This window comes from Onychomys torridus, chromosome 4 (assembly GCF_903995425.1).
Source record: "Onychomys torridus chromosome 4, mOncTor1.1, whole genome shotgun sequence".
NCBI classification, from domain to species: domain Eukaryota; kingdom Metazoa; phylum Chordata; class Mammalia; order Rodentia; family Cricetidae; genus Onychomys; species Onychomys torridus.
Window position 1 is genome coordinate 93,082,750 of NC_050446.1, and position 27,678 is coordinate 93,110,427.

Genomic DNA, 27,678 nt, shown 5'->3' on the forward strand with positions numbered 1-27,678 from the left:
GGGCGGAGGGATAGTTCTGGAGACCTGGTGGATCCATTCCTCTTCCCAGACCAAGTGACAAACCCTTCTTTGGCCAGAGAGGGGAAAGGTGACAGCCCCCAGGCACTGGCACAGCTGTTCTGGTGGAGGAGCAGCATGCTCTAAAGAAAGGCTGGAGAAACTACAGGAGCTGGGGCCTCTTCCTGAAGTGTAGAGAAAGGCTCTGGATTGGGAAGGAAGATGGTCCAGATGTAGAGGTTCCTGCAAATGGAGTCCAGGAGGACAGAAAGTACCCTTTGGGGTACAAGCAACCTGTCTAATAACCCCGGCCTCCTCTTAGCTGGCTTGTTGACCAGCTTTAAAAAGCAAGAGAGAAGGGGACCCAGGAAGTCAATGGGCTGCTAAAGGAGGAACACCAAGTGCTCTTAGCAAGCTTGAGCTACAATTCCCCCACAGCCCCAGCCATAAGCCCACTGAGCCCGAGCCTCCTCGGGCCAAGGAGCCAGCCACCCACAGGGAAAGCTCTGAGGACAGTTCCTTTGGCTGTGGAGCAGGCTGGGCAGTCTAAGTAGTTCCCGGGGGCTTTGCCTCCTCCAAAGTCAGGATTCTCTCTTCCTTCCTATTTGGGTCCCAAATATGTCAACTCTTCCCTCTCGTACCACGATCACAAGGGTTTCGCCTGAAGGTGTCAGGAAGAAGTCCACTCCAGCAATGCTCTGTCAGTTCCCAGACTGAAAGTGGCCCTGTTACTTGAGGCCTCCTCCCTGTGACCAGTGACATTCCTTTCCTGATTCACAGTCCCAAGCCCCCCATTATCAGAGACAAAGCAGCTGTGTCAGAGGCTGCCTTATCCCCCCTCCCGCTTTGGTGGCCATAGGTGCGTGCCCTCTACTCCCCATCTGATGGGGACTGAGGTCTACCATGAGACATGATAATGGACTTGGCTGAGGAGAGGGACTAATTTTGAGACACACAGTAGAGCTGGCCTGTGTGTGTGTTGGGAAGGACTGCTGGGAATCTTTGCCTTGGGAGGCTCAGAGAAGGGAGAAGTCCTTCAGTGTCCTACTTTCCAAGGTTTGGGATTTTGCCTTCTTTAAGGATGGGAAGCAGAAGTAAGGGTAGTGGTCCTAAGAGAATTTGGCCCTTTGAGAAGTTTGTGCACCACGGTTTAGCGCGGCCTTGGTAAACCATGTCCTGTAGACCAGCTGGGCAGTCTGGGGGCCCGGGAGGAGTTTTGGAGGCAAAGGAACTGTCTTTTTTTCCTCCTTTGCGAGGGAGGCTACTGCCCAGCCACAGGGGCTGGCAGCCCTAGTTACCTTCAAAGCTGCCTGGGTCGGTGCTTCAGTAGCACGGTCTGGGAAAGGTGGGGCATCGTATAGAGTGCAGGAGGAGCCCCTAAGCCACTCTTTAAGGCTCGTTTTTTCCTGCTTATTAACCAGGCTTCCTCAGCACTCAGGGCGCTTCTCTGCCCTAGGCGATCCAGGGCCCAGCCCCTCCCCGGCTGCTCCCAGGCTCGGGTGACACTACCCTTTCTGCTCCTGCTCCTTTACCTCCCAAAGCGCCCCTCCCCCGCTTGAATTGGGAATGAGGCTTTGTTCAGGGGTGGACTCAGCATTTCTCAAGAACCTACTGTGTGCACGTTACAGCTGCTTGAAGTGAAGTCTGGGGCTGGCTCTGGAGCTACAAGGTGTCCAGGACACAGTTCCTTCCCGTACCTCACAGGGACCTCCCACCCCTTCGTATGACCTCAGCCTGCTGTGCCCACCCACCCAGCTGACCCCGAGAGCGTGCTCAGGCTTGGAAAAGCACGTCTGTGGGTGTGAGAGACGGAGCCACAGCATAAGGTGACTATGGGGAAGCTAGGTAAGTGTCTGCCTCGGTTCTACGCTGGCTTGGGGACGCGAAGGAGGGTGTCCAGCCGCGCCTGTTGGGCTGCCCGCCCCTTTCCCCCCTCCCCCGAAGAGCTCTATGTTCCCCGCGGTGGTGGAAGAGGGTGTGTGGGTGTCAAGGACTCACAGACCAGGCTCTGCTGTCAGCTGGAAATGGATGAGGGTTCCACACTCGGCTTCTGAAAGAGGGCGAATTGGGAGCCGGGGTGGGGGGCGGTAGGTGAAGGGCAGAAAGAGGAAAAAGAGATGCGGGTGAGGGGTTACCGAGCCAGGACCGACCTTGCTAGGAAGGAAAGGAGACGTGGCAAGCAGGGAAGTCGGAAAGATGAGGCAAGGGCGGGAGGGGCTTCTCAGCAGTCGGGGCCCTTTCGCGCGAGTCTGGGGCCCTTTCAGCAGGAAAGGGGGTGTTGTTCTTGCTTGATTTTTCTGCTGGTCTTCCCGAAGCTTTGCCCCGGGGGCAGCAGCCTGGGGAGGGTGGGGTGTCCCTCGGCCCGCAGTTTACTGTAGCGGGTGCTAGAGAGGTTACCGGGGAAGAGAGATGTAGAAGGGTGACGGTCAGGGCGGGGGCGAGCTAAGATTTCTCAGGGTGGGGGTCTGCAGCTGAGGGGCTGGGGCTTCAGGGTCAGGTCACCATGGGATACGGACTCAGGCTCCGAAGACGCGGAGAAAACCCAAGAAGCCGGCGAAGAAAATCATCCCCCGCCACCACCCTTGGCACCGTACCCCTCCCCCCCAATCCCCACCACTCCCCGCACCGCCTCCCCCGGCCGCCTCGTGCTGCCCCCTGCGTCGGGACGACCGACCCGTGATTCTGATTGGTTGGATACCGGGAGGGGGAGCCGAGGGCCGGATTGGCTGGCGGGGCCAGCGCAGGGCGGGGCGGCTGATTGGAGGAGCTTGCCGAGGGGCGCGCCGCTGATTGGCTGAGTACGAGGAAGCAGGAAGGAGGGCGGCGGAGGCTCCGCTCTCGGGGAGTTTGTGGGGGAACCGCGAGCGGCGTAGCGGATCCCGGAGCCCGGCCCCCGCTGCCTGCCCGTCCGGCCGCCTGCCCCGCCCGTCCGGCCCTTGCCGTCCGCCCGCCTCGGCCAGGCGCGCCCGCCCCCCCCGACGGCCCCGCCCGACCGCGGCCCCCGCTCCGCCCGCCCGGCCCCGGCCCCCAGGAGGAGGCGCTGACGCAGCAGCGTGGAGCCCGGGAATTGAGCGCCCCCGGGGGGTTCCAGCCGCCAGATTCCAGCCCGGCCGGGGCCTGCGGGCGCCCAAAGCCGCGCCGTCCGCGTCGCTCGTCCCGGTGAGCGAGGGGCCGGGATCCAGGAGGGGGAAGGGGCGGGCGGGCGGGCGAGCTAGGTAGGCGGACTAGCAAAAGGGAGAGGACCGGCCGCCCGTCAGCGCGCCCCGCCGAGCGCGCCGCGCCGCCGCCCCCGCCAGCCCCGAGAAGGGACGGACGGACGACAAGAAGCAGGTGCGGCCGCCTGCCCGCCCGCCCGCGCGCGCCGCCTCCCTCCCCCGGGTCCGGCGCCGCGGTCCCGCCATCGGGGAGCGCGGCGCGCCTCGAGGTGACAGCCCCCGGGGGGCGCCCGCCTCATAGGCCGGGGGCGGGGTGGGTGGCGGCCGCAGGGTGGCAGCTTGGCCGGGCGGCGGTGGCGCGGGCGTCCCGGGCTACGGAGGGCGGGAGGACGCGGGGTGCTTCCTCGCCGCGGCGGAGCCGGCTCGCCTCCGAGTGCGCGGGCGGCAAGGCCCCCGCCGCGCCCCCTCCCCCATCGCGGTCCCCGAGGCAAGGGGCCGCGGCCGGGGGCGTCGCCGCGGGATCGCCCTCTCGGGGTGGGGGGCGCCCTCCCGGGTTGGGAGCTGACCGGCTATTGCCGGAGGGGGGGGTTGAGGATGGGGGCCGCGCCAGGGCGAGGGGTAGTGTGGACCCGATCGGGTCGGGCTGGAGGAAGGGAGGCGCCGAAGACGGAAGGGGACCGGTTCGAACAGCGAGTGTGGGCCGCGGGAGGCCCTGTGGGGACCGTGCGGGGCGGCGGCCGAGTCCGAGGTGGGGCGGGGGCAATCGAAGTTGTCAGACCGCCTCCAAGTGACAGCAGGACCTGGTGCTCCAGGCCCGGCCTGGTTGTACCCTGCCAGCCCAGGCGCCTCTCCTCCGGGGCCGGGGGCCGGGTCAGGTCGGGCCCGAGGGGCCCGCTCGGCGGTGAAGGGCCGGACAAAGGCGGCGCCCAAGCGGGCGCAGGTAATGGTATCGGGGAGGGGAGCGAGTCCGGGGCACCCACCCCAAGGGGCGGGCGACGGGGCCGGACTCTGCCCTGGGGACTGCGGGGGCCGGGGCGTCCACCGGGAGGAGCTGCGGCACTGGCTCTGGGCTCTAGCCGCAGATCGCCTCGCGGCTCCGGGAAGAGTGGGGTCGACTTAGCCAAGGCGGAGGGGCAGGGGTGGGGGGTGTGCGCACCGAGTGCCCTGGCCGGTGGCGGACCGGCTGGTGGACTCATGGAGGCGAGCAGAGCCTGCTAGCCGTGAGAGGCTTTCATCAAGTCTGCCTACCGGTAGAGGTTTCACCCCACCTGGGATGTCTCCTAGTGGCCCATTGTCGGTAGTCTTAAGAGCACCGACGAGACCGACTACTTGGATTGGGACTGAGGGACCCCACCCCCCTGCACACACCCTCACTGTGCCTGGTGCTGCCTTCACTACTGCTGTACCAGTTTTCCTTAGCCAAGAAGGTACCCACATGAGGACATGATAAGCTGAGTCCATAAATCCAGGGAGAAATTTGATGAGATAAAATAAGGTCTCCAGTTCTCTTCTTTTGTGCCACCTGACACTTTCTTCCCATCTTCTGCACCTGCATATCTTCCACCAAAAGACAGAAAAGAGCTTCTGAGGGACCTCATTTCTCAGGGACAGCCCTGTCCAAGGACACTTTGGAATCCCTGGCTTAAGCTGTGAGTGATGCTAAGCCCAGCAGTGACCAGCTCTAGGCTGTATGCTGCCTACCAGTTTGTAAAAAGAAAAACCCACTCAGCTCCTGTGCCCCCTCCCCATCCATGTGGTCCTTTGGGAACCGGAAGAGAGGAGGCTCCTGCTGATGACAGCTGAGAAAAATCTGGGTTGGAGTGGCCCACCAGTGGGACCGGTCAGGAGCTCCATTGGTCTGTGGTTGGCTGTAAGCCCACCTTGAGAAAGCTGCCTGTCTGCCATAGGGGTGGGGGCAGTAGAGTATGGAGTCCATTCATAGCACCCCATGGCTCTCCTCAGGGGAGTCTGGACCCCAGCTTGGGTGGAGTTGAGGCTTGTGGGGAAAGCGGGTATTACTTCACACAAGAGACTGAAGTTTGTTTGAGAGAATTTAATTGTATGTCTAAAATCCAGAGAAGGCTGGAGAATCTTGCTTTTGCTGGGGTTGCACTGTACGTGACTCCTTTTGGTGGCAGTCAGAAAGGGTGACCTGGTTTGGCTGCTGGAAGGTTAAAAGAAGTTGTCAAAATAACATTGCCCTCTGTGGTAGGGGTTTTACCTGGCAGGAGACGCCTGCCTGTCAGATCTGTGTTTAGGAAGGCTGGCTCTGGGGAGCTGAGCCATTAGTGAGGTATGATTTAGCCGTCTGTTCCTTTCTGCCTCTCCCGTTCTTCTTTCTCCTCTTCCCTCCTAGATCTCACTCCACAGCCGAGGCTGGCCTGGAGCTTGCAGCAATCCTTCTGTTGCTATGTTCCGTGTTGTTTTCCTCCTGGTTCCTCTGCCTCTTCTGATCCAGTCTGTACACAGCTTCCAGGTCTTTCTCCCCAAAGGACCCCCTTGCACAAGTCGGTTTCTTACCCACTATACTGTGGCCGCTCTTTTTTTCCTGCATTCTGACCCTAGACACTGTCCCTGAGGCTATCCACTAGTCACCCGGTGCACATTGTCTCTCTGCCCTTTGCTCCTTGCTCCCACCCTTACCTCCTCTCACACTTGTCCATTGTCTTGGTGCTCAGGCCAGTGAGCTTGTGAACATGGATTTTCTAACATGGGATCTTCTCAGATGTTTTACAAGTTGGAAGTTTCTTAAGGATGAGGTAATGAAGTGTGTGTGTGTGTGTGTGTGTGTGTGTGTGTGTGTGTAGTCTAATCTTCAGTGTTGTGTATGCTGCTATTGAATAAATAAATGTAGTTGGAATTCAGTGAGGATGGAGAGGAACCTTTGGCATGTCCAGAAATGTTCTGTATGGATTCAGTCCTTGGAGGTCTCTGACCTTTCCTGTCAAAGGTGTATAAATAGGGCATGTTTGTGAGGCTCTAGCATGGGCGTTTTAACTGCTGTCTCTCATCTGTCTGCTGGTAAAGAGTCAGTCTTGCAGGTTGTTCATGTGACACCACACAGACGTGGATTGGAAAGGGGCTGTAATCCTGTGTTCCTCCTGTCCTCACTAAACCATTCTCTCTCCACCCAGCTATGCTGTTCGTTTGCAATTTACTTGTTGTCCATGCTAAATGAAGCCATATGTTTTACCTCTTCTCATCTGGGTGTAAATGAGGGAGAAAACACTATTCGGAGAACAGAGAAGAAAAATAAACCTGGGCCAGTCCCATGGATGGACTTTGTAGGGTTCATTTCAGAGGAAGTGTTTTTACTGACTTTGGGAGCTAGGTCTGTCCCGTACTGGACCTTTGAGGAAGGAATGCCGCCATTCCAGCTCTCAGAAGTTGGTTTGTGTTGGCGATCAAGCCTGGACCATGGAGGACATGAGAGAAGACTGATGGCTGGTTTGAAGCTTGGTGATGAAGAAACATATATCGTGCATCCATCCTCTTTCCCCCAAACCTCTCTTTGTGCCCCAGTTTGATGATTAATGGACCAGCATTTCCCTTCCAATCATGAAGGCCACCCCGCACAGTTGCCATGGTAATGCAGACCTCTCCCCCGTCAATTAAGAAAAAAAATCCTACTACTTCTCTTCCTTCACTGTAACGGAAAAGCCACCTCAGAACGCCTCTCCTGGGTGTGCTCCTCATCAGCTTGCTCTTGTGTGCATCCTGGAACATAGTCTTGTCCCTGATCAGGGGCATTGCCTGAGTACCTTGAGCAGATTCTGCCCCAGTTAGATGGACCCAGCAGGTCTAGAAACGTCAGGAGAGGAAACAACCTTTTAAATGTATTCATCCATGATGCAAATTACAATCTAGAAAGAGCCCTTCTTTAGGGATAGAGGAAGTGCCCTCTGTTTGCTCTCCAGTGTTTAGAGGTATGAACTGGGTAGCATTTGACACCTGAGAAGGAAATTTCAGTAGACCTGAAAGAAAGTCAATCTAGCATATCTACTTGAAATTGGAGTTCAATGAAAATTTGCTAATTATTTTCATTTCTCCCCACCTTTCCATCTAAGAGGACTTAGAATGTTTTCATTTTATCTACTGTTGTTCCTCTTGACCTTGCTCAGGCAACATCTGGCCTCAGTGCCCCGTCTCAAGGTGAGTCATTAAGGAGGAGAAAAAAAACTTAAGGGGGGAAAAAAATCCCCAGAGCTCAAAAGTAGTCTGTGTTGAACTAAAGCTGCCAGCCAAAGCTGGCGAGTTTATGGAGCATTATATGAACAGTCCCGACATTAAAGGGCCTCCTTTTTATGAATGGGTCGTGAAGAATGTAAATAAAGCAGCATCTCTCAATGGGGAAGCATTTTACATAAGCAGCACTACCCCAGCCCTAGTATTTATGGGAACTTGCTAGCACAATCTGGCAAGGCTTATTTCCTTTGTGCCTTCAGACTTTGGAGGGGCAGCGGGAGTGTGAGGAGAGTGTGCTTTGGCTCTGTGGGCCTGGCCTTGTCTTGATGGGCCAACACAGTGTCCATTAGTCCTAAAAAGATGGAAAAATATCATATGTGGTCCAGAGCTTGTGAAAATTAGCAGCAGAGGCTCCTGACACCTAGTGATCTGAGGTTCTGAAGCTTCCGACCCCTCAGGCTGCTTAGATCTTCCTAGGTCAGGCCCAGGAGGTCTTGGATGATGAGATCCTCCCTGGTTTTATGGGAGGCATGTAGCTGGAATAAAATGGACTGGTTTGAATCTCAGCTTCTTTATGTTTCTCCAGCCCCTCTCCTGGTTTTGCTACTAATGAGCTGTGAGATGGCTAATAGGTGGAAGAAAGCAGTGGGTGCCGCACATTCTTGCTCAGGGCCACCAAGCCCTGGGGTCCCAGTGAGGGTGTGGGTGTTCTGTCCCAGGCATCTTGGTGTGGAAGCTGGGAATCAGAGGCTGCTGGATTTGGAGGACAAGACCCAGAGTGCAGCCAGTTCTCAGACTTGGTGTCCTGGAGTAGTGATCATTCATTACATTTCTCTGCACAGTGGGAGATCCCTGCAAGGGTGGTTATTCATCTGACTCAGTGAGGTTGTTGTCCTTGGGCTCCTCCACAGGTCTGCCAGGAAGGAACCAGGGTTTGTCTCTCAGTCTGGCTTTATGAACTGGTAACTTCCAAGGTACCAGAACCAAGCTACTTGAATGAAAAGACGGGTGGCCTTTCATAGTTACTGACATCAGTATTAGCTAAGGACTTATTGAGTATGATTATTTTCTCTGGCCTCTGCTTCTTTGCTGTGGGATTTGGGAAAGACAGATATGTTGATTTCTCTGGCCTGGAGTGAGGTATCTATCAAGTTTCTACCTCCACCAATATAACCTTTCCAGTTTCCTTCTGCAGAAAAGAGGAATGAACCCTTCTTTCAGAGAGGAACGGACTTGGTCGGCATGTTTGGGGATAACGCTATTTGTTTATCAGGTTTCTGTGCGGCCAGGTGGTTTAGAAGTGTGTTCTTAGAATAGTCATTACCAGGGTGCCACTTGATGCCAGGGGATCCTAACAGGTTCTCCAGAAGAGTTAGAGCCCCATCACCACCGCAGCAGGGTCAGTGGTGGCTGCCCAGCCCTGAGTTGATGTCCCTTGCTGTAGGGCTCACACAGTTCCCACTGGATGTAGAAGAGATTATACAGAGAGGAAATGATCTTTAAAGAAAACTGGAAGTGCTAGGCATGATGGCTCTGAGGAGAGGAGAGCAGTTGCTGTGTCTCTGTAAATTAAGGGGGCTGTCTCCACTGATAGGCCACTTTCCATCTCTTTTGCAGTCTAAGTCAGGGGCAGGGGGTTTCCCTCAGGCCTGTAGACTAGAGTAGAGGTTTGGGAAAAGTTCTTTCTCTGGATTACTGTAAAATACCGTTTCTCTGGAGCACTTACCACTTTCTAAGTAATAAAATGGTTTTGTTTTTAAAAATGTATGTAAGAGTTTATTCTGATCAGGCAGTGATGGTGCATGTCTGTAATCCCAGCAGGCAGATCTCTGCAAGTTCAAGACCAGCCGGGTCTACAAATCTCCCAGGACAGACAGGATTGTTAAACAGAGAAACCCTGTCTCAAAAAGAAAAAAAAGTTTACTCAGAACTTTGAGCCAACTTTTCTATAGATGATGATGCTGCTGATTTTTGAGACAGATCCTATATACTTCCTATATAGCCCAGTTGCCCAAAGCTCTCGATCCTCTGCCTCACCTTGAGTGCTAGGATTACAGGTGTGTGAACACAATCTGTCTGTGGGAGCAGTTCTTTAAGCTGAGAATTCAAGAAAAACCACTATCATGTTGGGCTGTGACCCAGCAGCCGTCCTGTGAAGCCCTAGAAAGTGGCAGTATGCTAACATGTAGAGTGGGCTCTGAGACACACCTGGATGCCCTGACTCTGCCTCTGCTTTTCGCAGCACTAGGCGCAGGGTTCTCTTAGGAGGTGGGGTAGGAGGGTGGAGGGTGTGTGTGCACGTGCGCATGTGTAGGTCAGAGGACACCTTGCGGGTGTCTTTCCTTCCACCACGTGGAATCTGGAGAACTGAGCTTGGGTCATCAAGCTTGGCAGTGTATGCCTTCACCTGCAGAGCTCCCCGTGGACATGCACACACCTTTCTGTCTTTCATGAACTCTTTGTACCTGTTTCCATGTCCTGAACATGGGATGGTAACAGCTGCTTTCCTGGACTATTGTGAAGGTAGATGCAGTGATCATCATGTACTAGTTGGTGCTGGGTACCCAGAATACAAAGTAGCATTCTTGGTATAGTAGGAGCCCCTGGTGAATCAAGTTCCTTGGGGACTAATCTTTACCCTGGGTCTTTGCCGCTGATTTCACCTCCCTGCCTTTTCTAGATTGGCTGCTTACTGTTTTGGTTTTTGTTTTGTTTTGTTTTTAAGATGGAGTCCCATGGAACCCAGGCAGACCTCAAATTTACTGTGTAGCTAAGGATGACCTTGAACTTGTGATCCGGCCTCCAACTCGCTGGGATTACAGCTGTGCGTCCCCAGCCTGTCCTGTCTCTAGCATTCTCTGTCATACTCGTGTATGCTAACTCATTGTGGTTGGGTGGGGGAGACAAGTAGACTCTTTCCTTGAGGTAACTAGGGCAAATTGGGAGAGAAAATGGGGTGATCATGAGAGAGTTGAGCAAATGCAAATTTAATTAATGAATGTGGTTTAAGTTGAATAGGCACGGTGGACTTCTGGGAATGAGGGGAAAGTTGAAGGCCAGAGGGCTCCCTATTCCAGACATTTGAAGTTCTTGGATTGCTTCAAAAGCTGTTTATTTGGGAGCATATTCTGCTTTTTATTTTTTGATTTCAGATGTGCAACTGGTAAAGTATATGTACATTTTCCAAAATGGACTAGGGGAAAAAACAAACCCAGAAATCTAAAATACTTAGAGATCCAAGCATTTTGAATAAGGGATTTTCAACCCTTGTGAGGCAGGCCAATGAGCTGGCGGCCAGGTAAGCCAGTGGATGGAATTTAGTAGTGGGAAAGTCAGCCTACCTGACCTCCCCAGACTTGCAACCTGTTGAGGTAGCATTAGAGCCTGCCTTGTGACTCCCTCCCTTAGTGGAATGTTTGGAAGGCTTGGCCTTGGGACTTGTTTTTCATGGCTGCCTCAATCAGGAGGTTCTTTGTTGGGAAGGTCTGGGGCGGAGCTTTCCTCATGACCCAGTGGTCTACTTCTGTTCAGGACTGGGAGGTAGCCGACAAGCTATTGGGGTCTCCCTGTGTTACCCAGGCTGACCTGAAACTCCTAAGTGGCTGAGCCTGGCTTAAAATTTTCTCCCACCAATTTTTTTTTACTAATGTTGGGAATTTGCAAATGTTAGGCAAGAGAGTGCTCTCCCTCTGAGCTCCGTCCAGAACACTGTCCTGGTGGCTGAACCAGCAGACATTCTGTGTTCCTCTTAGAAGAATAGTGCCTCGTTAGCACAAGGCTTTTTCCTGGGTTGATAAAAACCAATCACTGCGATATGGGATGCTCTGTCCCCATTCCTGTCTCCAAAACTGTTAGCTGCCCCAGGCATAAGTTTGCTTCTGGTAGCCTGGCCTGCTCAGCGTGGCATATGGGTAGTAGGGTCTGAGGGAGCCTGGCCTGGAGATCCTGCCCTACCTTGGAGTGGTTTGTGGAACTCATCTGGCCGAGTCTAGGGAGTTCCCTCTGGCTGCCATCTTAAGACCTGCCTTTCTTTGCCTTCCTGCCTCCTGGTACTTAGGGGTTTCTAGTACTGACCTCCCTGCCGGGCTTTTGTTTCTACAGTACACCTGGTGTGCAGTACAGGTGCCCTCTGCAAGCCCTGGCTCCCCGTCACAGCCCCCCCCCCATGCTGCTGTACCCCAGCCCCACACTCCTGTTTCTGTATTTTGATTTCATACCTTAGCCTGGTACGTGTAGGGGAAGGGGAGAGGAAGGATGGGCTCAGGCTGGAGAGGTGGCTCAGCAGTTAAGAGCACTCATTGCTCTTTTAAAGGACTCGGGTTCGATTCCCAGGACCCACGTGATGGCTCATAGCTGTTTGTAACTCGAGTCTCAGAGGATCTGCAGTTCTGTTCTGAATTGGGGAGGGGGGGGGGGGGGGGCACCAGACACACAAACAGTGCATATACTTGCAGTCAAAACACTGATTTACATACAGTAATTTTTAGATAAAAGAAAAAAATGGGCTTGTATTAATTGCCTGGTGTATACTGGGCACTCTGCTAGGCACTCTATACATGTTCTTACTTAATCCTTAAAACAAATAGTCTTGCTTTGAAAAGTAAACCAAGCCAGGCATGGAGTTCAGGCTCTTTTCCAGTCCTGATGGAGTCTCAGCTCTGTGGTGTGGGCTGGCAGTAGGGACAGATCTCAAGCAGTGCTGTGTGCCTGGGAATGAGCAGTGGGTGCTCTGTGTGCACCGGGAGGAGCTAGGGGAGAGTAAATTGGCCTTTATACAAATCCTCTAGGACCAACAATATGACTCCAAGGGTGAAGGCATTTGCTACCAAGCCCGACATTATCTTGAGTGCCATCTTCAGAACCCTCTTAGTAGAAGGAGAGAAACCAACTCCCCAGAGGCTGGCCTCTGACCAGCACACGCACTACTGATGTATGCACTGTACGTACACATGCCCCCAACCCCTAAAGACTAGTTGGTATTGCATGTGATTACCTTCTACTCTGCCTGTTCTGTGGAGCAGAACATGGATACTACTAATGAACTACCAAAGCACAGTGCTCCCTGCCCACCGTCCTTGCTTAGGGACCTATAGATGGCAGGCGAGGTGCTATCTTTACTCAGGAAGGACATCAGCTCCACACTGAGGCACTGGAAGTTTCTGACTATCTCAGAAGAACTTAGTATTTCTGTTGTGACTACCCTACACTTTGATCGCTGACAGACATGGGATTCTGTAGCCTGAGTTAGAAGTCCCCCCTCCCAGTGGATCCATGTGCCTCCTTTATGGTTACTGGAAGAGGCCTGGCTGGCTGGCTTTGGCTTTCATGCTGGGGTGGTCAGAACTGATTTAAAAAAAAAAAAAAAAAAGTCAGACCTAGCCATGGGGCTGAGCTGACCTGACATAACCAGCCCTGCCTACGTGGGATGGGCATGACTTTCCAGCTACTCACTATGGGTCTCTGGTGCCCTAGAGGCCTCAGTGTAACCCGGGAAGAGCAGGTTGGTCGTACAGGCTCTAGACGGTATTGGTACCTCTGGATGGCAAGTGTGGCTCCTCAGATGGGTAGGACCAGTTCCCTCTGGTTGTGCACTGTGCTGCCTTTCCTGCCCAGGTGGCGGGATGGGATGGAAGGCTTCTGCTCTCCACCAGGCTTCCCCACAGTGTCTTGCCATCCTTGTTAGTGCCGAGAGGTAAGGTTTATTTTGGTATGTCAGTTTCAGACAAGGAACCTCAAGTTCAGAGAAGTTTAAGTAAGTTGTTCATTTGGGTCAGAGCCAGCTTTGGTTTTGCAGTTCTGCTAAGCTGAAAGTCAAGCCCAGGACCCTGTACTTGGTAGACAAGCCTTCTACCACTGAGCTGCAGCCCGGCCCCAGAGCTTGCCTGCCTGCCTGCCTCAGACTCTAGGTTCTGTCTGCTTCTCACTAAAGAGATGGGAAGACCTGGCAGTGCCTTTGCCTGGCGGTACCATAAGCCATGCAGCAGAAGCTGCTCTGTCTCTGCCTGCCTGTTGCTTTTCTTCGATAAGATTCAGGAGAGCCTGTTCCTGACAAGGGTTACTCCTTTCAGGGTCAGGACAGCCCCAGTCCTGAGTCCGAGGACCCTGACTCCTGAGGAAGCACTGAGTGCAGAGGCAGGAGGCAGTTCCAAGGATCTCTTCTGTCCTGGGCTGGATTGAGTTTATGGGAGTGATGGGTACTGTGACCTGGAGCCCAGGCCTCTGACCTCCCCTGCTGAAGCCTTCAGCTGGACACGCAGCACCCAGCATGTGCACTGCCTCTATTGAACAGGGTGGTGTGTGGTGACCGAATACCTTGCCTTTTCTGCTTCCAGGGATGGCTTCTGCTAGCCCTAGGCAGACTGAGTCACACTGACACCTCAGATCCCCCTCAGTTTTGAGCCTTTGATGTACCTAGAGTGGAGATCGCTTGCTTGCCAACTTTGGCATATACTTAAGGGGATTTTGGAATCAATTTGTGGGGTCTTTGACCTAGAAGCCCTCTGACCAGCCACTGTCTTTTCAGGACAGCTGTTCAGGGCCGCTGACCGTCAGACTGGTTTTTCCCAATGAGAGCTCACTTGATACCAGCTAGGTAAAAGGTACTTGCCCTGGGGGTGTCCTTCCCAGGAACCTTCTCTCTAGGGGCCAGGATTGTTTGTGTAGGGACAGGGCTTCCAGAGAGCAGAAGAGCAGTGCTAAATTACCCTAGCCTCATCACTTGACAGTGGTAGAAAGTTCCTGGTTGAACTAATGTAAATAGAGGGCCAGCAGGACCATCTGTCCTCCTGGAATGGGGGGCCAGGGCTACTGTGTGCCTGGGATCCCACCCCCAACTGGCCCTGCTGGGCTGCCTCCTGCAGTTCAGAGGGGCCCTGGCAAACTGCAAGCCCCTCCACCCAGCTCCACCCCAGGGAAAAGCTGCTGACGAGGTTCTCACAGGTGCTTCAAAGCATGACTCACACCAGCTCTCCTCATATCCAAGTACAGCAGAAGCTGGCAGCAGAGACCCCAGCCTCTCCTCAAGACCGCCGCCACCTGAGGCACCACATGAAAGCTGGGGGTTATTTTGCAATGTGCTTTGATGGCTCTGGTAGCCTTCAGCCAGTGACAGGAGGTTTGGCAGATGCAGAGGAGGCAAGCAGGAGGCTCCTGTGCTTGGCTTGGAAACCAGACCTGCACCCTGTGATGTAGAGGTTTACCGGATGTCCAGCCCTCAGGGCCAATGGCTCCCTGAGAGACTGGAGTACTGAATGGGAGGTTAAAGTGAAACCATCTATCTCTACAGGAAACACAACACTACAGGAACAGGCTCCTGAAAGTGGCCACTGCTGCTTCCCACCTCTCTGCTCGGGACCTTTCTGGAGCGGAGAGGGAAAGATTGAGTACAGACAGACAGGTATCCCAGGACAGTCAACCCCCCATGTAAGCAGCCTGCAGCAGGCAGCCATCCTCCCTGCTCAGAGTCCTGTTCGCATGTTTCTGCTCTTTCCTGCCCCCACCCCCTTTGCTCTGTGCTTGGTATCCATGTCCTCAAAGGCCACAGGCCCAGGTGACCTCACCCTTGGCCCCCAGCCATTCCCAGGCCCAGATGCTGGCGACTTGGGGCCTGTTGAGGGGCTTCAGCCCGTGTATTAGCTGCATTGTCTATTCACCCATCCTGCATCTCCAGGCTCCTTGGGAACGGGGAAGCAGGACTTGGCTTTGCCCAGAAGTGCAGATACAGTTGTGGTGCTGCTTGTTCTTGTTTACTCCGCCGCTGGCACAGGGCGCCTCCTGGTTAGAGAAAGGGGTCTGGGGGTCGTCTGCACTTGGGATACTTTTGAATGTGAAAGGGGCATGCTGGAGAGTATGCTGAGCAGCCAGGACATCGGTCACTGATTGAAAGCAGAAAAGAGACTTAAGGCCTCACAGATGCCTGGGATTGTTATGAGCTCTGCCGCTTAGGAATGAATGGATTTGCCTCCTGTGACTCTCATGCCTGGGGCCTGATCTCTGGACAGTGGCAGGTCCCCACACATGGCCCGTTGCGTCTTCCCTTTTGCAGTGTCACAGTCCTTTAAACATGAGGGGTGTCTGCACTGCCCCATCAGCTGAGTTTTCTCCACATCCTTCCTAGGCTAGTGCAGCCTGTCTGTGATCCCCACTAATGGCCGAAGACCACAAAACTAACTGGGAAGAACTGGGCAAAGCTTGGAAATCCTCAGGCTTGGGATCTTGGGGTTAAGTCCCCGCCCACCAGGGCCCTCTCCCGGCATGAATAACAATAGTGGGGAAGCTAAGCTGAGAACCCTCGCCTGCTGGGTGGGGAGGGGTCCCGGAGGTGCCTGGTGAGGAGAAGTGTGGACTGTCTGGCACCTCGCTTGGCAGCCCTGGTGCTTTGGAGTAGATAGGAAGTGAACAGCTCTGTAGTCTGGCCACCCTCCCTCACCCCTGCAGTTCTGCATTTGCCTTCATAGTACAAGTATGCGGTGCATAGCTCAGCCAACTCTGGCCTTTATTACTTAGAACTTGGGATCAGGCTGCCCCTGAGTGTATATAGTAGGGACAGCTGCAAAGCCAGAGTTAGGGATTATGCCTGGTCATGGGCATCCTCAGGCTTCCTGAGACCTCCCCCACCCCGTTCCTGCCCATACCTGGCATCTTTGCTATCAAGGAAAACTGAGGGACAGCGCAAGGACCACTGGTTTTTCTCCTGTGCCAGCTTTGATCATAGCCTAATGTCCTTTACCAGCGCTGGCACTCCGAGCTGCCTTCCCCTGGAATCTGACCAAATTATGTGGGGGCTGCCTCCTAGGGCAGGCTCAGGCCTCACCTTTCTTAGGGTTTTCTAGAAAGAGACATTATGGCTCTCTTGCTGGGTGGAGAGACCCCCCCTCCCCTTCCCAGCAGGCAGGTTCTTCACCTCTCAACACCTCTCTCAGCCCATCTCTTCATCCTCCTTTGGCTAGTCTTGGAAGCCCAGAGTTGAGGGAGGAGTTGGTAGTACTTTGGTCCTGTTTCTTCTTCTTCTTCTTCTTCTTCTTCTTCTTCTTCTTCTTCTTCTTCTTCTTCTTCTTCCTTCCTTTTCCTTCCTTCTCCTTCCTTCTCCTTTCTTCTGTTTTTTTTGAGACGGTTTCTCTGTGTAGCTTTGCTCCTTTCCTGGAACTCACTTGGTAGCCCAAGCTGGCCTCAAACTCACAGAGATCCTCCTGGCTCTGCCTCCCAAGTGCTGGGATTAAAGGTGTGCGCAACCACCACCCAGCTGGTCCTGTTTCTTTTTCTTTCTTTTTTAAGATTTATTTATTATGTATGACTGCAGGCCAGAAGAGGGAACTAGGTCTCATTGCAGATGGTTGTGAGCCACCATGTGGTTGCTGGGAATTGAACTCAGGGCCTCTGGAGGAGCAGTCAGTGCTCTTAACCTCTGAGCCATCTCACCAGCCCCTGGTCCTGTTTCTTAAAAGGACCCTATCACCTAAGTCCCATTCTGGCTATGCTTTCAGACCTCCTCTTCTTGAGCGTCCAGCGGGAGCAGAAGAGCGGGTCTGATCGTTGCTTTTAGCTCCTTCTGTGCCTTGGCACTGGAGACTCACTTACCAGGCTTTCTGGGGCTTACTTCAGGGGGACTGGGTGCTAGAAGGAGAGGGGAGCCAGTTCTTGCACACCTAGTGGTAGTCTGACTGCATCTGGAAGACAGGTCCTAGGGACTGCCAAGGGAGACGGAGTATTACAGGTGAGGGTGGGTGGGCTGCAGTGGAGGACGAAGGAGGCAATGATCACGTCTTCTCATTGCCTGCCTTCTTTCCACAGGTTGGAGGGATTCCATGACACACACTCGGAGGAAGTCCCTTCTTATGCTTAGTTCCGGCCCCACTGGCCGAGGGGAGCCCCTGCAAATGGAAGACAGCAATATGGAGCAGGGGGCTGAAGATGTGGAGCCAGGCATGCCTGAGAGCCCTGGGCACCTCACAGGGCGCCGCAAGAACTACCCATTGCGCAAACGTTCACTGGTTCCAGAAAAGCCCAAAGCCTGCAAAGTGCTGCTGACTCGCCTGGAAAATGTGGCTGGTCCACGAAGCGCAGATGAGGCCGATGAGCTGCCCCCTGACCTGCCCAAGCCCCCTAGTCCAGCCCCATCCAGTGAGGACACTGGTCTTGTGCAGCCCCGCAAGCGGCGCCTCGCCTCCCTTAATGCAGAGGCCCTTAATAATCTGCTACTGGAGCGAGAGGACACGAGCAGCCTGGCAGGTGCCCGCCGAAGCCGAGGGGGGGACACTCACCGGAGCCGGGACCGGGCCACAGCGGCCTGGTCTTTCTCTAAGAAGCGACCTCGGCTGGGAGATCTTGGAGAAGGAAGTCGGGACCTGTCCCCAGAGCCAGCCCCAGATGAAGCTGCCCGTCGAGATGGAGACCCAGCTCCCAAGAGACTGGCTAGCTTAAACGCAGCTGCCTTCTTGAAACTCAGCCAGGAGCGGGAACTGCCTCTTCGACCTTCTCGAGCCCAGGCAGAGGCAGATGGGCGCTCCACTGAGCCCCTAGCACCCAAGATCCTTCGGCCAAAGTGGGCCAAGGTCAACAGCAAGAACTGTCCTAAGGCTCGGCAGGGGGCCGGCTCTGGGGAGACCAGCTCAGGGCCGCCCCCGAGCTGGCAAGAACAGCCTGATGAGCCTCGTCCATCTGCCACTCCTCGCGGGCCACCCATCCAGCCATCTCACCAGGCCCCAGGCAAGGCTCTGGAGGACCCCTTGCGCCCCCACTTGCCTCTGCTGATGGGTGGGCAGGCATCCCTGAAGCCAGAGCCTGGGCGTCCAGGTGAAGAGTCACCTGCCCCCAAGCAGGAACTGCACCAGCCCTCTTTCCCAGCACCTCAGCTGTCTCCACTGCCGCTGCCTGGCAATCCAGCCGACTATAGTGGTCTGTGTGGAGGACCTGAGCTCACTGCACTAGGCAGCTTCTACCTGTACTGTGGCCAGGACGGGCTGCAGTGTGGGGGCTACTCCCCTTGCCCCATGCTCCCAGAAGGCAAGCTGTCTCCCGTAGCAGCCCCCAGGGAGGGGCTCCTCATGTCCCCGAGCTCAGTGCCCTCCGGCATCCCTTTCCAGCACCCCCCTTGGGGCTCATCTAGCTACTGCTCCAGTGAGGACACTGCAGTGAATGGCTACAGCATTTGTGGCGTGTTACCCTTGCCTCTCGCCCACATTGGCACTACCTGCGGCGGCTGCCCCTACAAAATGCCTTTTACAGCAGGTGAGCCTTGGAGGGGGCACAGGGAATGCTGGGTGTTTTTAAGGCATGGCATCCCAGGAGGCTGGGATATAGCTCTGGACAGGGGGCTCTGCTAAGTCTAGCTACTGCCTGGGAGGCAGGGAGCTTTGCGGAGGGAGGTCTCTACTCATTTATGCAATGTTCTAGGCCTAGTAACAATCCCAGGAAAGGGCCCTGGTTAGCGCTTACGCCCTGCTTTCCCCAAGCTGTCAGTGGGGTTTCTCAGCTTGGAAGTTAACATTGCTGTGTAACGGGACAAGGTCTCTCCTCCCACATTGGGATTCCCTTTCTTAGACTCTTAGATACAGAAATTAGGGCCTTAGGTAGGCCCTGTGGTACAAGTCTGTAAGCTCAGCTACACAGAAGGGGGATCAGGAGTTCCAGACCAGGCGGGATTACAAGAAAGAGACCCTTCTCAAACAAAAGCAGAAGAAAAAGGGCCAGAGCTCAGTGATGGTAAGAGTGTTGGTTTACGTAGCATACGTGAGGTCCTAGGTTCAATCGCCAATCGTGGGGGGAGGGGGGGACACGACTAAGACTTTTACCAAGTCATTCCTGGGCTCTCCCTCATCCTTGGAAAGCTGACATTCTTCGTGTCCAGGAGTTCAGACCGTCTGTCTCTGTGCTGGCTGAGTTTAGTTAGCATCCATAGGAAGGTTGGTGGTTCTGGGCTGAGGAAGCGTACCCGGTTTGGTGGGACAGTTTTGCCCTGGCTCTGCAGGCTTTGAAAAAGACAAGGAGAACAGATACAGCATTGTGTGGGTGTAGACAGGGTGGGTGGGCACACTCAGAAGAGCTCTCGGCATGCTTGCAGTGGGTTCCGCACCCTCAGCTCTGCCATCCCTAAGACCCATCCTGGGTTTGTGCTCAGCTGGCAAAACAACCCTGGACTGGACAGGTTGTCTCCACCTTCTTCCCAGGCTGCTCCCTCCAGCTTCTGGGTAGAAATGAGGTGACTAAAGCCATCCTGACCAGCAGGTCTGCCCTGTGCAAGAGAGGTGAGGGCTGGGCCTTCCCTGGGCTCTTCCCTCCTCCCCCCACGCCCCTTCATGCAGGGGTCTATAAAACAGCTTTATAGACCACTTGGCTCTGGCCAGACTGGTTATATCAGCTTCTAGCATGGATTGGAGTCCTGAGAAACAAGAGCAGGCTACTTCCTGGCTTTTCCTCTTAGACCCTTACCCTTTACCCTTATAAGCAAGACCACCCATAAGCACTGTGTGCCAAGCACCATTCCCAGTCCTTGACACACAGTCACAAGGCATGTAATTAGGCAGACTCCACCAAACTACCTGGATTGAAATGTTCTCCCCAGCTCCCTTTCCTCATGACCATTGGCTAAGCGAGTAACTGCTGTGTCTGTTTCCTCCATTGTAAAGCCGCAGTAATAGTACCTACCTCGGGGATGTTGTAAGGGTGAAGTGAGTTAATATGTAAATAAGAAAAACAGTCGGGAAATTCTGTGTCATGCTCATAAGCATTACTTAACATTGCACAGAGGGGCCAGAGTGACTTGCCTGCGGTCACATGGCTGGTAAGTGGTAGGTGTGGGGCCCATATCCCAAGCTGTCTGACTCCAGAACCCCTGTTCCCGAGCACTCTGGAAACCCTGGAGCTTAAGTCAGAGCCAGCGAAGATATTTTTGCCATCACTTCTTCCAATTAGAATGGGACACACAAATGTCTGCTGGCCAGTTTCCAAGGGGAAGAAAGGCCCTTGTACCACCACCACCACCACCGCACCCCACCCCACCCCCGCCTCACTGGCCTTTGAGTGCACCTTGGCACTAAGCCATGCTTGGGACCTGAAAGCAGATGGCTAGAAGGATCGCAGGGTGTCTACCTACCTTGACCCACTCTCTTCTTTCCTAGAAGGCTGCAGGTCCCTCGGCCAGCTGGAATTTCCTCTCCCAGAAGCTGGCCATCCAGCCTCACCTGCTCACCCCCTCCTGGGATGCCCTGTGCCCAGTGTGCCACCTGCAGCAGAGCCCATCCCCCATCTTCAGACACCCACCTCGGAGCCCCAGACGGTAGCCCGGGCATGCCCTCAGAGTGCCAAGCCTCCTAGCGGTTCCAAGTCTGGTCTGCGCACAGGCTCCAGCTGTAGGTACACTGTGAGGAGCAAGGCTGCCCGCAGGCCCAGCCACCCCAAGCAGCCGCGTGCCCAGCGCCCACGTCCCCGCCGCCGCCGTCGCCGCCGCACTAATGGCTGGGTGCCTGTAGGCGCTGCCTGTGAGAAGGCAGTGTATGTCCTGGTGAGTGTTAGCACTTAGCTGATGGGGGGGGCGGGGAGGGGACACAGGACACTTCAGCCTCTCATCCCTGCCCATCCGCCTTCTGTCCCACACTGTACAGGGGAGTTGGGGTGGACCAGAAAGTTAAGTGATGGAACACTACCAGGACAGAGAAGACAGTGTCAACTAAAGTGTGTGAGCACTTCTGAAATTTGATGTTAGAACTAAGATAAGCACTCTGCACACTTTATCCTCCTTAATCCTTACCACTACCATATATAGTATGTACCCAATGGTCCCTTTGATAGATAAGGAAACTGAGGCTTAGATAACTTTCCCAAGGCTCTGCCACCTAAAATGGTGATTTAAGGGTTCAAACTCAGACCACTCCATTGGTACCCAAATGGTTAGAGAGCCAGCCACATCCCTACCACATTCACATTACTGTTTTCCAAGCATAGGATCCTGTTCGCCACCCCAATCCTGTCCTCAAAAGCCAGACTTGGAGAGGAGGACCCACCCTGCAGCTATGCTTAGGGGATTGACTGCCTTGAAGTTGAGGGGATATTATTCTCTGCTTCCCTCCATCCTCACTCTGGAGTGTGGCTCTCCAAACTTATTTGCGCCATTGGTTCATTGCCCAGGATGAGCCGGAACCTGCCATCCGAAAGAGCTACCAGGCAGTTGAGCGCCATGGGGAGACGATCCGAGTCCGAGACACTGTCCTCCTCAAGTCAGGCCCAAGAAAGACATCCACGCCTTATGTGGCCAAGATCTCCGCCCTCTGGGAGAACCCTGAGTCAGGTACCTGTCCCTCAGACTGGGAACCCAAGGGACAGCTGCCTTCAGTTGGCCCCTGCCTAGAATTTGGCCTGGCACAGGATCACCATTCTTGGCAGAGTCTGCCTACCCTTCTACTGGGGTCTGTCTGCCGCAAAGACTCTAGCAACCTGTGACTTAACTAGAGCCATTTGCCCCATGCCTTACCCGTCAGTGCCTTCCTGTCCATCTCTCCATGTCTGACAGCATTCCAGGCTGCTGAATGCTTGGCCTTGGCCAGGGGACACAGGTGGCCAGAGCCTGCAGGATTGGGCCAGGAGCTGGGCTTGGACAAACCTCTAGGCAGGTGGCCAGCCTGTCTTAAATAAGCAGGGTTGCCAGCTCAGCCGTGACCTCTTCTGTTGTCCCCTCTAGGAGAGCTGATGATGAGTCTCCTGTGGTACTACAGGCCTGAGCACTTGCAGGGAGGCCGCAGCCCCAGCATGCATGAGGTGAGCTGCCTAGCAAGGGGGTACACCAGGGTGGCACAAACATGAGGCTGTGGGATTAAGACATGGCATACAGAAAGGACAGCTAGGAAATGACCAAGTCCCCCTCCATGTCCTCTGGGGTTTAGCCTCTCCCAGACACTGTCCCAACTTATGTTCCAAATAGGAGTAATGACCCTTGAACCCCAGGACCCTGAAGATGGAAGTGAGCAGTTACATCCTAACAACAGGATGAGGTGGCCCTGTGCACCTAACCCCTGTGGTGCTCAGCACCTCTGAGCTGAGGGCCTGTAGGCTGAGAGGGGTCTGAGCTTACCTTTTATTTCCTTTCTTTTGGAAGGGACTTTTCTCCCCTCCCCTCCCCTCCCCCCTCTCTTTGTGGTCAAGACAGCATCTCACCATCCAGCTCTAGCTAACCTGGAACTTGGTATGGGTAGACCAGGCTGGCCTTTAACTTACAGAGATGCATCTGCTAGGGCTAAAGGCACGTGCCCCCCCCCCCCTTAAGTGGGACTTTCTATCTCAAGGGGGAGAAAGGGACCAATTTCTTTTCCTCTTAGGGCTGGTGTGGGCAGCCAGGGGTCAAGACTTAGATAAAGCAGACTCTGTTGCTTGCTGGTGTTGGCTCAGGCCAGCATTCCCTGCAGAGGAGTCATGCCTGCCTTGTTCTTGGGGTGAGGTGCCTCTTTCCAGCTCCCATAACCGACTTGTTCCTGTGTCCCCTTGAGCCTTTGCAGAATGAAGTTTTCGCATCGAGACATCAGGACCAGAACAGTGTGGCCTGCATCGAGGAAAAGTGCTACGTCCTAACCTTCGCCGAGTACTGCAGGTGGGTGGTGCCCGGGCCCGCCCGCGGCTGCCCTCTCTCCCCTGGGGCTCAGTGAGGGTAATTTGGGGGAACTGTATGGAGTTCTCAAGGAAATCACTGTATGCTCTGGGCCCAGTCTTACTGGTTTAAAGTGTTCTTCCCTAAAACCTTCCTCTAACCAAGAGTTTCTTGAGAAACTTTGGGAGCCTAGCAACCCTTTCACAGAGGTCACCTCAGGCCCTCAGAAAACAGACACTTACACTGTGATTCATAACTAGCAACATTGTTTTCCGGTTGGGGGGGTCACCACAACATGAGGAACTGTTTTAAAGGGTTGCGGCCTTAGGAAGGTTGAGAACCACTGCTCTAACACCTTTTTTTAGTTTTGGGTGAGACACTCTCTAAGGTAGTTCGGGCTGTCTGGAACTCACTCTGTAGACCAGGCTGGCCTTGAACTTAGAGAGATCTGCCTGCCTTTGCCTCCCAAGTGCTGGGATTAAAGGTGTGCACTACCACACTTGGCTGGCATTTTATTTTTCGATTATCCGATAGCACTGTCCCCTCCTGAGATAGAGTAATTAGAGACTACAGGCTAACCCAACTCTCCTGATGATGTTGTGGCCCGCTAGTGTTCTGAGAGAAGTCTAGGAAAAGGGAGGTATTTGGGGAGGAAGCCCTGGAAGGTCTGTGTGTCAGGAGCTGAAGTCAGCTGGAAGTTGTCCGAGTGCACACAGCCTTGGGGTAGGAAGAGAGGCAGTGTCACCTCTCCGTTCCCACTCAGTGGGTAGGGTGGGGAAGGAATTGGTTTTCCTGGAGAAGCAACGGTGCTGAAGACTGAAATGGTGTGTTACTGCAGATTCTGTGCCATGGCCAAGCGACGGGGCGAGGGCCTTCCCAGCCGAAAGACAGCACTGGTGCCCCCATCTTCCGACTACTCCACCCCACCACACCGCACAGTGCCAGAGGACACGGATCCTGAGCTGGTGTTCCTTTGCCGCCATGTCTATGACTTCCGCCATGGCCGCATCCTCAAGAACCCCCAGTAGCCTCTTCCTGCTCGCACTGGGGCTGCCTTCGGGAGAGTGGGGCCTGGGGTGGGGGCACTGCTTGAAGCACAGCACTTGGTTAAGGAGCCATAGGTCGCTGGCCTGTGTGTGGTTCTCTTGGGGGGGGGGGGGGGCAGGGGTCCTATAGATTCAGGGCCACATGGGAGAAAGGGAGACCAGGATATGAGAAAGGCAGGTGAGCCCTCAGTTTGGCCTGGGGTGCCCATCTGTGCATCCCAGGGTGGAGACTCCCGAAGATTCTGTCTTCCCTGAATTGGGCCAAACCTGAGGGACATGGGCCAAGGAAGGGTAGGGGTATGTAGAAGGGGTAAGGTCCTTCCAGAAACAGGCCCACCAGGCCCTTTTCTACCCTCCCCCCCAGGCCTTCCAAGGGTAGCAGGAGCCAGCTTTACCTCACCCACTGTGACCCGCTGCTTCCCTGTCAGCCTGGGACCAGGCTCTGCAGATTCTAGCACAGCTCTGGCTTGTACCAGTGAGTGGAGAGAGCCAAGCTTTGACTTCCTCTTCCTGGACTCGAGGCTTTCCCCTGGCTTTACCCCTGCAGTAACCACTGGTGCTGGCACAGGTTGACCCGGCCCACCCATGGGTGTCCGCCTCCTGTCAGCTTCCCATTAACGGCCACCCAGCAGGTCTGGCTTCCCAGAATACTGGTCAACATGGAGTTTGTCGTGTCTGGAAGAGCTGATGAGTGCTGGGAGAGAAAGAGGGTCGGGGGCAGGGGACAAGGAAAATTGCTACCTGATTTGTTGATGATTTTTCCTCTTGCCTTATACTTGGAGGTTCTGGGAAACCTCTTGCAGAACTTCACACGTGACTCTTCAAGCCACACCCACCTGAAATCAAACCAAAGGAGTGCTGTGGCCCCCCTTGCCCTGCCACCCCTTACCTTAGTCCTTTGTAGATTGCACTAATTGACATCCCAGTGAGAATCAACACTGTATCAGTCCACAGACCAGAGCTGCAGCCACTTACCTAGGAGCTAAGACCTGTATTCTCAGTTCTTCCTGTTGCCCAGAGATTTGTTCTCACCTCATGCTCCCTACCAGAGGTCCCCTGTTGTCCAGGCCTGGGCTCTCTGAGGGGCTGGAAGCCTGGTTATTTGTACCTTGTTTGTACCAAAGAGGAGCATGGGGGTTAGGGTGGGTGCACTGTGGTTGGGTATGGGCCCCGCACTGGGAACCTGCCAACCAGTACTTCTACAAAGGCGTGCTCCAGGGCGTATGCTGTGGAAGATAGCGCTGGGTCTTCCCCTAGGGGGAGACACAGGTTCAGCAGTCTGAGGAGATGGTACTGGGGTGGGTACAGTCTGGCACAGGCTACAGTGGGAGGTGGGAGTAACCCCTGAAGGCAAAGCCCTGGCACCTCCAGGTCCAGGTCCTGATTCTTAGAAGATAAATGGCTCCTGATGGGTAACTAGGCTGGGTGAGGGCCTCAAGGCTTCAAAGGTTGAATTTTTTGCTTTGGAAGCCCTGTCCCAAACCCAAAGGGAAGACTTTGTATCGAATATGCTCTTTGGAGGAAGGCATCAGTCTGGAAGAGCGAGGCATAAGTAAGAGGTTGGCAGAGTGGCAGTGGACCCCTTTGGAGCCTGCTTGTTCTAGGGTGCTGCCAAGGAGCCCAGCCTCACCCACAGGGAAGGAGATAAGACTCCTAGCAGGCAGGGGCTGCTGCCCAAATGTTAAATGCTTTTGGAATCTCTTAGATGTGGAAATATTTTTTCGAACATGAAAATGCAGCTGGTAGAATTTCAATGGAAGTATAATCCATGTAAAATATATTTTAGTTGATATTTTGTAAAATGCACTTTTTGTGTGTGTCGATCCTGGTTTCCCAGATCTGTATTTCAGTGTTTACAAGGGAGGAGGTACCTTTCCTAACCTCCCTTTTGACAGAGATTAGAAGTACTTCTTTAAGAAAAATAAATAAATTTGAGAAATTGTATTGATTTAGAAAAGAATCATTTCCTGTGTGTCTTGTCATTTTTGGGGTATTTGTGTGAGAGAGTTGATTTTGTTTGGGGCATGTAAATACGAAGGGGCTCGCCGTTCTTGTCTCAGGTCCTAGTTAGTTACCCCTGGCAGCATGAGTGCTCGCTAAGGCTAGTAAGGGCACAAAGCTAGAAAAGAGAGTGGGGAAAGACAAGCTTGAAGTTAACATCGAGGGAGCCACAGCTTCTGGGTTTGTGGAATTCTTGGGTTGCCAGCCCTGGCCTGGTCACTGACCTGAGCGGGAGTTGAGTTATCTAGGTGCTTGAAGATAGCATTATCATAACCCTGGGGTCTGGCTAGAAACCTGGCATTCCTTTTGTGCGGTAGGAGCAGGAGCACATACTGGGTCTGAGGGTTTATGGCTGGTGGGGTGGCTGTGGATCCTGGCCCCACCTGCTAGCCCCGTCCAAATCCATGTTGGTGAGAGGCAGAGCATAAGCTTTCCTTGGCAATGCTCTCAACGGAGTTTGTTCATGATAGGAGCAGCCATCAGTGCGCTGCCCACAAGAGTTGTAAGGGGTCATTTTGCAGACAGACGTGGTACCGAATAATTCCATCACCAGAATCTATGTGTACATGTGACTGGAAGCCAACCACAGTGTGGTAAAGGGTCAGAGGTAGCCTGAGAAGGTACCTCAGCATTCAGCTGGGCCGTAGGGAGCCAGCTCCAGGGAGTTGCAAGGCCACTGAACCTCCCAGTTCTGACCCTTACCCTGTGTTCTTTGTGGCTGGGTTTGGAGAGCTATTCATGAACACAAACACACTTAATTTTATACTTTAGAAGCCCTCGTCTGCCTGATGAACAAGCTTCATCTTCTCACAGTCATTGGGTAGTTCTTCCTGGTCCTTCCCTCACCCTCTGGGTATATAACCTGTCCTGGGGTTAACATTTCCTCCTCCCATCTAGTGTTGGGCTCTGTCGGGGCCGGAAATCATTTTAGAGTAAGATCAGCAGAGATGGACATGGTGGAACATGCCTGTAATCTCAGCATTAGGGAGTCTGAGGCAAAAAGATCCAGAGGTCAGCCTTGGCTCCTCGGCAAAACCCTTAAAATAATCTATAATGACAACCCCCCCCAAAAAAAAATCTTGTCATAGCTATCCCCAGAATCTACCTGTCAAGTGACTACCAACTAAAGGAAATAATTCAAAACTTTTTGCACCTTATTTGACGCCCCTAATCCTGTTACCTCTGTTTCACAACCTTTCTGGGGCCGCACATGTAGAGTCAAACGTGAGTGTTTAGCTATGTTTTCTATTCAGACAGGGACTGGTTGAATACTGCCTTTCAAAGCACTCTGGGATCTGACTGTATCCTACATGGCCACCCTGGTGCCACTGGGCACATCTTAGCTCCAAACGAGCCTCTTTTCTGTCCACTTGCAGGTTATCTTGAAGTGTGTATTGGCCACATGTGGTCTCGAGGTACTTGTCCTTAGCCTCTGCCCAGACATAGATCAGCATTGCCAAGTGGATAAGCATTGTGGTCCCCAGGATTAGTAAACCAAAATGTCACTATGAAGACATTAGCCGGGGCTTGACAGAGTGGCCCTGTCCTGGACTGAGGGAGGTAAGGGCTGCTAAGGACTGGGCTTCCAGTCAGGATAGATCTTTATGTCTGGACCCGCACTGATGGGTCGCCCTGCCTTCAGATCATCGTTGGAGGGACGGCTCTGCCAGGGCAGTTTAAGACAGGATGGTGGGTGCAAGTCATGTTCAGCTCCCAGAGGGCA

At 54.1% G+C, this 27,678-nt stretch overlaps 1 protein-coding gene across 6 annotated transcripts; it reads left to right on the top strand.

Moving 5' to 3' along the window:
* Nucleotides 1-1,781: 1,781 nt before the first annotated feature.
* On the top strand, nt 1,782-25,898 carry Bahd1 (bromo adjacent homology domain containing 1). 6 transcript variants are annotated; one of them, XM_036185416.1, is made up of 7 exons: nt 1,782-1,842; nt 17,127-18,563; nt 20,453-20,835; nt 21,459-21,618; nt 22,009-22,085; nt 22,811-22,911; nt 23,747-25,898. In XM_036185416.1, the coding sequence occupies exons 1-7, from the start codon at nt 1,830-1,832 to the stop codon at nt 23,934-23,936; spliced, it is 2,361 nt and encodes a 786-aa protein (XP_036041309.1). In that variant the 5' UTR covers nt 1,782-1,829; the 3' UTR covers nt 23,937-25,898. The 6 variants fall into 6 exon arrangements, with proteins under 6 accessions (XP_036041309.1, XP_036041311.1, XP_036041310.1 ...); XM_036185418.1 differs by having other exon boundaries at nt 22,820-22,911; XM_036185417.1 differs by having other exon boundaries at nt 20,456-20,835.
* The last annotated feature ends 1,780 nt before the right edge of the window (nt 25,899-27,678 follow it).